The sequence below is a fragment of the Penaeus vannamei genome, chromosome 42 (assembly GCF_042767895.1).
Source record: "Penaeus vannamei isolate JL-2024 chromosome 42, ASM4276789v1, whole genome shotgun sequence".
Taxonomy (NCBI): domain Eukaryota; kingdom Metazoa; phylum Arthropoda; class Malacostraca; order Decapoda; family Penaeidae; genus Penaeus; species Penaeus vannamei.
In genome coordinates this window covers 13039536-13049535 of record NC_091590.1, presented here as the reverse complement: position 1 = coordinate 13049535, position 10000 = coordinate 13039536, and the positions used below count along the sequence as shown (strand labels likewise).

Below are 10000 nucleotides of genomic sequence, written 5' to 3'. Positions count from 1 at the left end.
CTGTATGCAGTGCCATCTATTGAGTTAATAATAGAATAGGTGTGCGAGTTTCTCTTCGTTTGGAAGATTAGTGACACGGGGTCCACAACCGCAATAACACGGGGTCTACCGGTGGCCGGGCGACGCGACGGCGCTTCTAGGTGTCGAGATGGCAGGGTGTGAAGGACTGCTTGAGCGTTCTCCGACATTACTCAGGCTTATCGTGGCAATCATGTGAACCTTATTGAACTATGCTTTGCTCAAGCTGCTCATGGGTTACTTTACAGGGAGAGTGGTTAGTGCCACCAGCTCCTTCTACCCAGTTACATGAGGCAGCATCCATTGCCACTTACAGGTTAATATATCATGTTCCACATTACCGTGTATTAAGAAAAAATGTCTTTAATGGCGGGGACTGGGGGGAGGCGGCAGCATATACTCTCTCATATTTTATCCCGCAAGGTCCTTAATATCCCTCATGCCAGCCCAATGTCAAGACCAACATTATAGGGGTATGAGAGGTGGTCTTTCCGTGCAGCCAAAACCCACAGAAATTAAGAGGAAGGAGAGAGGAAGCCATCTTACGCGCAGGTACTCGCAACATTTACCGACAGAATCTAAACAAAAAGAGAGAAAAGAAGAAGAAGAAGAAGAAGAAAAAGACGACGAAGAAACCGAACCACACACTGCTAGAACACCCAATACTAAGCTACGCACTTGTCTCTTGCCAACGAAATACAAGGCCAGAGCGCTAATTCAAGAAGGAGGAGGAATTATCTCAAGAGCCTAGCATCGTATGGACGCAGAGGGGCTCTCGGCGAAGTCAAAAAGCCAACTCCAACGCCAGTGAGATCGCAGTGGGATTGCCAGCGAGATAGCAATGAGATTGTTTACAAGATAGACAGTAAGATTGCCTGCGAGATAGCAGTGAGATTGCCAGTGAAACATCAGTGAATTTGCCAGCGATATAGCTGAGATTTCTAGCGAGATCGCTATGAGATAGCAGGGAGATTGCTTACGGGATAACTGTGAGATTGCTAGCTAGACAGCTGTGAGATTGCCAGGTGAGACAGCCAGTGAGATTGTCAGCGAGATAGCTATGGGATTGCCAGCGAGATAGCTGTGAGATTACCAGCGAGACAGCAGTCAGATTGCCAGCGAGATAGCTGTGAGATTGTCAGCGAGATAGCTGTGAGATTGCCAGCGAGACAGCAGTTAGATTGCCAACAAGACAGCCAGTGATATTACCAGCGAAACAGCAGAGATTGCCAGAGAGACAGCCAGTGAGATTGCTAGCAAAACAGCAGAGAGACAGCCAGTGAGATTGCCAGCGAGTCAGCAGCAAGATTGCCAGCGAGTCAGCAGCGAGATTGCCAGCGAGTCAGCAGCGTGATTGCCAGCGAGTCAGCAGCGAGATTGCCAGCGAGTCAGCAGCGAGATTGCCAGCGAGTCAGCAGCGAGATTGCCAGCGAGTCAGCAGCGAGATTGCCAGCGAGTCAGCAGCGAGATTGCCAGCGAGTCAGCAGCGAGATTGCCAGCGAGTCAGCAGCGAGATTGCCAGCGAGTCAGCAGCGAGATTACCAGCGAGTCAGTAGCGAGATTGCCAGCGAGTCAGCAGCGAGATTGCCAGCGAGTCAGCAGCGAGATTGCCAGCGAGTCAACAGCGAGATTGCCAGCGAGTCAGCAGCGAGATTGCCAGCGAGTCAGCAGCGAGATTGCCAGCGAGTCAGCAGCGAGATTGCCAGCGAGTCAGCAGCGAGATTGCCAGCGAGTCAGCAGCGAGATTGCCAGCGAGTCAGCAGCGAGATTGCCAGCGAGTCAGCAGCGAGATTGCCAGCGAGTCAGCAGCGAGATTGCCAGCGAGTCAGCAGCGAGATTGCCAGCGAGTCAGCAGCGAGATTGCCAGCGAGACAGCAGCGAGATTGCCAGCGAGTCAGCAGCGAGATTGCCAGCGAGTCAGCAGCGAGATTGCCAGCGAGTCAGCAGCGAGATTGCCAGCGAGTCAGCAGTTAGATTGCCAGCGAGTCAGCAGTTAGATTGCCAGCGAGTCAGCAGCGAGATTGCCAGCGAGTCAGCAGCGAGATTGCCAGCGAGTCAGCAGCGAGATTGCCAGCGAGTCAGCAGCGAGATTGCCAGCGAGTCAGCAGCGAGATTGCCAGCGAGTCAGCAGCGAGATTGCCAGCGAGTCAGCAGCGAGATTGCCAGCGAGTCAGCAGCGAGATTGCCAGCGAGACAGCAGCGAGATTGCCAGCGAGACAGCAGCGAGATTGCCAGCGAGTCAGCAGCGAGATTGCCAGCGAGTCAGCAGCGAGATTGCCAGCGAGTCAGCAGCGAGATTGCCAGCGAGTCAGCAGCGAGATTGCCAGCGAGTCAGCAGCGAGATTGCCAGCGAGTCAGCAGCGAGATTGCCAGCGAGTCAGCAGCGAGATTGCCAGCGAGTCAGCAGCGAGATTGCCAGCGAGTCAGCAGCGAGATTGCATTGAGTCAGCAGCGAGATTGCATTGAGTCAGCAGCGAGATTGCCAGCAAGTCAGCAGCGAGATTGCCAGCGAGACAGCAGCGAGATTGCCAGCGAGTCAGCAGCAAGATTGCCAGCGAGTCAGCAGCGAGATTGCCAGCGAGTCAGCAGCGAGATTGCCAGCGAGTCAGCAGCGAGATTGCCAGCGAGTCAGCAGCGAGATTGCCAGCGAGTCAGCAGCGAGATTGCCAGCGAGTCAGCAGCGAGATTGCCAGCGAGACAGCAGCGAGATTGCCAGCGAGTCAGCAGCGAGATTGCCAGCGAGTCAGCAGCGAGATTGCCAGCAAGTCAGCAGCGAGATTGCCAGCGAGACAGCAGCGAGATTGCCAGCGAGTCAGCAGCGAGATTGCCAGCGAGTCAGCAGCGAGATTGCCAGCGAGACAGCAGCGAGATTGCCAGCGAGTCAACAGCGAGATTGCCAGCGAGTCAGCAGCGAGATTGTCAGTGAGACAGCAGTGAGATTGCTAGCGAGACAGCCAGAATCTCTCAAGAATTTCAGAATGCGGAATAAGTTCCCGAGTCGTCACATGGACAGGAATTTTTACTCTGCAAAGCTTATACATGAATGTGTCGCCCAGCTTCAGTATCATGTTGCATACGTGTCTTCTGATTGGTCGGATATGTGGTTTTCTACAGATATGCCTTTTTTTCCATTTTTTTAATAAGCTAACTCGTGGTTAGCTGTCAAAGATTCATGCCACTTAAGAAGGTAGAAGGAGTTGACTGTGTAGCTCTGAGAATAAATTAAATGAAAATGAATGCGAGAGAGAGAGAGATAAGGGGGGAAGAGAGAGAGAGAAGGGGGGGGGGGAGAGAGAGAGAAGGGGGGGAAGAGATAGAGAGAGAGGGGGGAGGGAGGGAGAGAGAGATGTAGAAAGAGAGAGAAAGAAAGGAAGAAATAAAAAATAAAGGGCCAGAGAAGAACGGACAGAGAGAGAGAGAGAAAAGAAGAAAATTATTCAGTGACGAAAATAGCAGCGTGGGCAAAAATAAATGAAAGATAAAAATAGACAGAGGAAACCATGTCCTGTGTCTGTTACACTTTTTGTTTTGTTTTCGTCTTTTCTTGGTTTATATTGTAGGTATTTTTACCACGCGCACATATAGATACATTTATACACACACACACACACACACACACACACACACACACACACACACACACACACACACACACACACACACACACACACACACACACACACACACACACACACACTCACACACTCACACACTCACATACATATCCACATACATACACTCACATACATATCCACACATACACACACACACACACACACACACTCAAACACACACACACATGCAAACGCGCACTTCAGTATAAGCACATGCATTTGTCCGAAAAATAGCACGGCAAAAATGAGTTTGAGAGATAAAAAAAAAGAAAATTCAGCGTCGCTCTTGAATTTATTACTTGGTGTATTTTTAGCTCGTATACTTATATACCAAAGGAAAAGAAGACACAAAATCTCAACATTAATTTTGAAAATGTGAATAGTCTGTCACACTCTTGTCTTTCAATTTATCTATCTATCTATCTTATCTTCATACCAAGAGAAAGAAAACGAGAGAAAGACACAGACACAGAGGCAGAACAGGAGAAATCGGAAGACGAGGAACACGAAAACAAGAAACAACATCAAACAAGCAAGAGAGAAAACAGAAGGAAAAATTGTTGGACAACCTCAAACAGAATCCCGGTGGAGGAGCTCAATGTTTCTCTCTTTTTAGTGAAAATAGAAACAGGGAGGGAGGGAGGGAAGGAGTGAGAGGATGAGGGAGAGGGAAAGGGAGGGGGAGGGAAGGAAGGAGGGAGGAAGAGTAAGAGAGAGAGAGAAGGAGGGAAGGAGAGAGAGTAGAGATATGCAGGCAGACAAGCACAGAAAGATGTTAGATATAGACAGACGAACGGTGACAAAGGCAAGGGAAAACATAGACAGAAAGGCTGACAGACAATCAAAACTCACAAAACAAGTAAAAAATAGAGAGAGGGGGATGGAGGGAGGGAGAGAAAAAATGAGAAAGAGAGAGCGAAAGAAAGATAGAGAGAGAGACTGGGGACCTTGAGGGTCGGTCACCTAGTGCGCGAGTTCGAATCCCACCCAAGGGTCCGAGATTAAAAGGAAGGACAGCCACTCGGGGCAACGATCTCCGAAAGAAGGCACCGTCTTAGCTCTCACGACGGAGTTCGTGACGTAAAACCGGATCAAAGTCAGAGAGAAAGAAAGTGAGAGAATGAGCAAACGAATGACTAAGAGAGAGAGAGAGAGGGAGTGAGTGAATGAGAAAGAGAGGTAAGAAAGAGAAAGTGAGAGAAAAAAAAATACTAGATCCAAATAGAATAAGACAAAAAACAGAGAAAGTGAAAAAAAACAACAGTAATTATAAAAATAGAAAAAAAAGAAACGGAATACCAGAGTCTGTTGTTATTGGTGTTGAGTGGAGGTCTCCGGGTCCCTCCTTCTCGCGCCACTGAACCTTTGTGTGGTTAATCGTACATCGGAGTGATAGCAGAGGGAGGGAGAGAGGGATGGCGTGGAAGGGAAGGAAGGGGGATGAGAGCGGCAGGGAAAGGGAGAGAGTGAGGGATGGAGGATGAAAAAGTGAGGGAGAAGGAGACAGAGAGGGAAGGAGGGTGAGAGAGAGAGGGAAGGAGGATGAGAGAGAGAGGGAAGGAGGATGAGAGAGCGAGGGAGAGGGGGAAGGATGGAGTGGGAGAGGGGGGAGGATGGAGTGGAATAGAGGGAAGAAGGATGAGAGGGGGAGAGAAAGGGATGGAGGATAAGAGCGAGGGAAAAGGAGAGAGAGAGGGAAGAAGGAGGGAGAGGGAGAGGGATGAAGTAGAAGAGAGGGAGGGGGAGGGAAAGAGAAATAAACAGGGAAAGGGAGTGGTGGAGTGGAAGAGAGGGAAGGAGGGTGAGAGAGGGTGGGAAAGGGAAGGATGGAGAGAGAGAGAGTAGTGGAATAGAGAGAAGGAGGTTGAGAGAGAGATGGAGAGAGGAAGAGAAGAAGTGGGAGAGAGATGGAGAGAGGAAGGATGGAGCGAGGGAGAGAGGGAAAGAAAGGAAGGGATGGAGTGGGAGAGAGTGAAGTACGAAGAGAGAGATGGAGAGAGGGAGAAAGAAAGAGGGAGAGGGGGAAGGAGGGTGAGAGAGAGATGGAGAGAGGGAAGGAGAGCGAAGAATGGAGAGAGGGAGGGATGCAGTGGAAGAGAGGGAGGAAGGGAGAAGGAAGGATGGAGAGAGAAATAAAAGGGAGTGGGAGAGAGAGAGGAGGGAGAGGGTGTGAAGGATGTAGAAAGTGAGAAAGTGAGGTTAATAGGAATAGTAACTGAGAAGAGAAAAATAAGACAAAGAAAGAAAGACAAACAAAGACAAACACACACAAAACAGACACCGAAAAATATAAATATAAAAAAGGGAAGAAAACACACAAAAAAGAAAAATGGAAGGGAATAGAGATAGACTGATAAAGAATCGGTGGCGAGAACAAGGAGAATGGAAAGGAAGAGGGATAGACTGATAAAGGATCGGAGGCGAGAACTGCAATCTCCAGGGGAAGTAATCAGACTCTCTTTGTGAGACAAGTACTCCCTCACTTCTCGAGTTTTAATACCACACTTCATTTCTGCGCGATTCTCTTCCTCTTCTCTGACCTCTTTCATTAAATTTTCCTCTCTTCTCTTTCTTTTTCTCTCTTCTCTGTCTTCTTCTTTGTACTCTTTCTTTAAATTCATCTCTCTCCTCTTTCTTTTTTCTCTCTACTCTTCCCCTTCTCTGTCTTCTTCTTTTTCCTCTTTTTTTAAGTCTTCTCTCACCTCTTTCTTTTTCTCTCCTCTCTTCTTTCTTTTTTTCTCTCTCTCCTTCTCTCTCCTACCCCTCTTCACCCATTTTCTCCCATCTCGTCCTCTTTCTCTCTCTCTCTCCTTCTTCCTATCTCAACTCCTTCTTTTCTACTCTTCTTTCTCCTCTTTTTTCTCTCTTTCGCTCTCTCTCCTCTTTTCTCCCATCTTCTCCTCTTTCTTTCTCTCTATATCTCCTTCTTTCTCTCTCCTCTCCTCATTTACAACCCTCCTTTCTCCTTTTCTCCTCTCTTTCTCCCCTTCTCCTCTTTTCCTTTCTCTTCTGCCCTCCTCCTCCTCCCCTTCTTCCCTCTCCTCTCCTTTTCCTCTCTCCCTCCTCTCCTCCTCTGCCTCTTCCCTCTCCTCCTTCACTCTCCCTCTTTCCCTGTTCCTTTCCTCCTCCCATCCCCACATTCTCTCCTCTCCAACTCTCTCCCTCTTCTCTCTCTTCTCTTCAGCTCTCCCCCTCCTCTTCTCTTCCCTCACAATTCTCCCAGTTCCCTACTCTCCTCTCCTGCTTCTCATCTCCCTCTCTCTCCTCCTTTGGTCATCTCCCGTTCTCCTTTCTTCCTCTCCCCTTCCCCTACTTCTCCCTCTCTCCACCCATTCCCCCCTCTCTAATGCGTCTAATCCCCTCTCTCCCTATTTCCTCTCTCCCCTCTCCTCCACCCTCCTCCTAACTCCACCTCCTCAGATCCTCGCCCTTCTCTCCTTTCTCCTTTACTCGTTCTCTTCTTGTCCTTCTCTCCCTCTTTCTTCCTCCATCCACGGTACTTTCTAACTTCTATTCTCCGTGTCTTCCTTTCTCTGTCTTTCTCTTTCCATCTCCTTCTTCTCTTCCTAATCCTATTCTCCCTTCCTCTCCGTGCCCTGTACTTCCCACAGTCCTTCCTATCTCCCTTCCCTTGTCCTTCCCCTTTTCTTCTTTGCCCTCCAACTACTCCCCTTCTCTCCCTCCCCTCCTCTTCCCTTACTCGCTTCCTCTTACTCTCTCATTTTTCTGACTCCCCTTACCCGTATTCCTCTTTCCCTCTTCTTTCCTGTCTCCCGCCCCTGTCTCTTTTTCTTCCGTCTTTCTCTCCCTCTCTCCTCCCCTCTTCTACCCGCTCCGCCCTTCTCCTTCTTTCTCTCTTCTTTTCCAATCTCCTTTCTCCTCCCTTTTTCTCCCCTCTCCTTTCTCCTCCCTTCTCCTTCCCTCTCCTTCCCTCTCCTTACTTCTCCATCCCTCTCCTCCGTATATATCGTGTGCTTGTCTAGTAATCTTGCTGACCTGCGTTCGATGCGCTGCCAGTGGATGGTAACCCCGGCCATTCCTTGCACACAGGGGGAGATTTAGAAGCAATATAAAACAGACAGTATGTCACAGCAACGAATATCCACTGTAACTCCCTTCTCATCCCCTCTCCTCTCCTCTCCTGTCTTCTGTTCCCCTCTCCTCCCTTTTTCCTTCTCCCTTCTCATCCCTTTCTCCTTCCCTCTCCTTTCTCCTCCCTTTCTCCTTCCCTCTCCTTTCTCCTCCCTTCTCCTCCCTTTTCCCTTCTCCCTTCTCCTCCCCTCGCCATCCCTCTTATATCTCCACCCCTCTCCTCTTCTCCCCTCCCCTCGCCACCCCTCTCCTCCCTTCTCTTGCGTCATCAGCAGGATTTGGTTTTAACTCCATGGTGCTCTCTGGGGAGGGGGTGGGCAGGGGGAGGGAAAGAGGGAGGGGGGGGGGTAAGGAGGAAAAGGGAGGAAGGAGAAAAAGAAGGAGCTTGAGAATGGGGAAGACTGGAATTAGGGAAGAGGGAATAGCGAGTGAGGGGATTGAGGAGAGGGGAAGACGTGAAGTAATAGGGTGAGTGGGTGAGAGAGAAAAGTAAGAGCTTGGGAAGATGAGAGCGAGAAAGGGGAAAGTAAGAGTTTAGGAAGAGGAGAGGGACTGAGGGGAAAGTAAGAGCTAGGAAAGAGGAGAGGGAGAAAGGGGAAATGAGGAGTAGTGAAGGGGAAAGTAAGAGCTTAGGAAGAAGAGAGGGAGTGAGGGGGGAGTAAGAGCTTGGGAAGAGGAGAGGGAGAGAGGGGAAAGGAGAAGAGATTATGGGAAAGTAAGAGGTTGGAGGGAAGAGGAGAGGGAGTGAGGGGAAAGTAAGAGCTTGGGAAGAAGGAATAGGGAGAGACCGAGGGAGAGGGGAAAAGGGAGAAGGAAGGAGAAAGAGAGAGATGGGGAGTGAGGAAGAAGAGAGAAGACAGAGTAAGAGTAAGGGGAGTGAGAGAGGAGAGAGAAAAGAGGAATGGCAGAGAGTAAGGAAGGGGAAACCGCAGCGAGGAGGAGAGAGGGGGAGGTAGGAAGGATAGTGAAGATGGGAGAACATGAAGGGGGGAAGAAAGGGAGAGAGGGGGGAGAAAAAGCAAAAGAAAGGGGAATTGGTAGGAAAGAAGAAGGAAGGAAGAGAAGGTAAGAGGATAAATGGGAGAACCGGTTGAGTAAGATTACGTGGAAGACGAAGGAGAATGGGGGTGAAGGAGGAGGAATAATAATAATTAGATGAAGAGAAGAAGGAAGGTGGAGAATCATCGAAGAAGAAGAAGAAGACGATGAAGATAAGAAGCAGAGGAAGGAGGGTTGAGAATCATCGAAGAAGATGAGGTGGAGGAGAAGGAAGGTGGAGAACCATCGAAGACGAAGAAAAAGAAGAAGGAGAAGGAGAGTAAGGAAAAAGAGGAATAAGCCCCGGAGCGAGGAGATGAAAGAGGGAGTGATGAGAGCCAGTTAAGAGGTGCGAAAGGGTGTGAAGAGGGGGGAGGGGAGTGAGGGAAGAGGTGGGCGGAGTCGGGGAAAAGAGGAAGGTGGATGAGAGGAGACGAGAGAAAGGGGTCACGGGGCACGCGAGTTGGGGGGGGGGGGGGCAGGGAAGAGGAATTGTGAGGAAAGGGGAAGGAGGGAGGGGACGAGGAGGGGGGGAGGAGGGAATCTGAACGCCGTGAACATTTCGAGCAAATTACGACGTCGGTGATAATGTCTACTGCAGGTGGGAGGGACGGAAGGAAAAAGAGGGGGGGAGGGGGAGAGAAGCAGGGAGAAGGGAGGAGGAGGGAAGCAGGGAGAAGGGAGGGAGGAGGGAAGCAGGGAGAAGGGAGGGAGGGGGGGAAGGAGAAGGAGTGGGGGGATAGGGAGGGAGGAGGAGGGTGAGCAGGGAGGAGGGAGGGAAGGGGAAAGAGAGGGGGAGCAGGGAAAAGGAAGGAATAGGGGGTAGGGAGGAAGGAGAAGGGGAGGAGGGAGGGGATGGGAGAGAGGGAAGGAGAAAAAGGGCAGGGAGGGAAGAGGAAAAAGGAGGGAAGGAGAAGGAGTGGGGGAATAGAGATATGAGGAAGGGGAGGAGAAGGAATTGGGGTAGGTAGGGAGGAGGAAGGAAGAGGGAGGGATGGGAAGGAAGGGAAGAGGAAGAGTGTTGAAATTAAGAAGGAAGGGAAAAAGGGATGAGAGGGAAGAGGAGAGGAGGAATAGGAGAAGGGAGAGAGGGAAGAAGAGGCAAAGGGAGGGGAAGGGAAGAGGGAATGAAAAGGAGGGGATGATATGAGGGAGCAAGGGAAGGAGGCGAGAGAAAAACGAGAAAAAAAGGAAAGGGAGGGGAGGGAGAAAAGACAAACAGAAGAGGGAGTGGAAGA

At 50.2% G+C, this 10000-nt stretch overlaps 1 protein-coding gene across 1 annotated transcript; it reads left to right on the top strand.

Annotated features, from left to right (window-relative positions):
- Positions 1 to 230: 230 nt before the first annotated feature.
- LOC138860653 (kinesin-like protein K39) lies at positions 231 to 2944 on the top strand. Its single transcript, XM_070118661.1, has 3 exons — positions 231 to 334; positions 744 to 883; positions 1380 to 2944. Exons 1-3 carry the CDS (start codon positions 231 to 233, stop codon positions 2942 to 2944), a joined length of 1809 nt encoding a protein of 602 aa, XP_069974762.1.
- Positions 2945 to 10000: the final 7056 nt, after the last annotated feature.

What these genes read in the sequence shown, in the direction of transcription:
- LOC138860653 (XM_070118661.1), top strand. Translation starts at nt 231, where the DNA reads ATGCTTTGCTCAAGCTGCTCATGGGTTACTTTACAGGGAGAGTGGTTA. An exon ending in GCATCCATTGCCACTTACAG is followed by an intron (nt 335 to 743) that starts GTTAATATATCA and finishes TAATTCAAGAAG; the next exon opens with GAGGAGGAATTATCTCAAGA. An exon ending in GATTGTTTACAAGATAGACA is followed by an intron (nt 884 to 1,379) that starts GTAAGATTGCCT and finishes CGTGATTGCCAG; the next exon opens with CGAGTCAGCAGCGAGATTGC.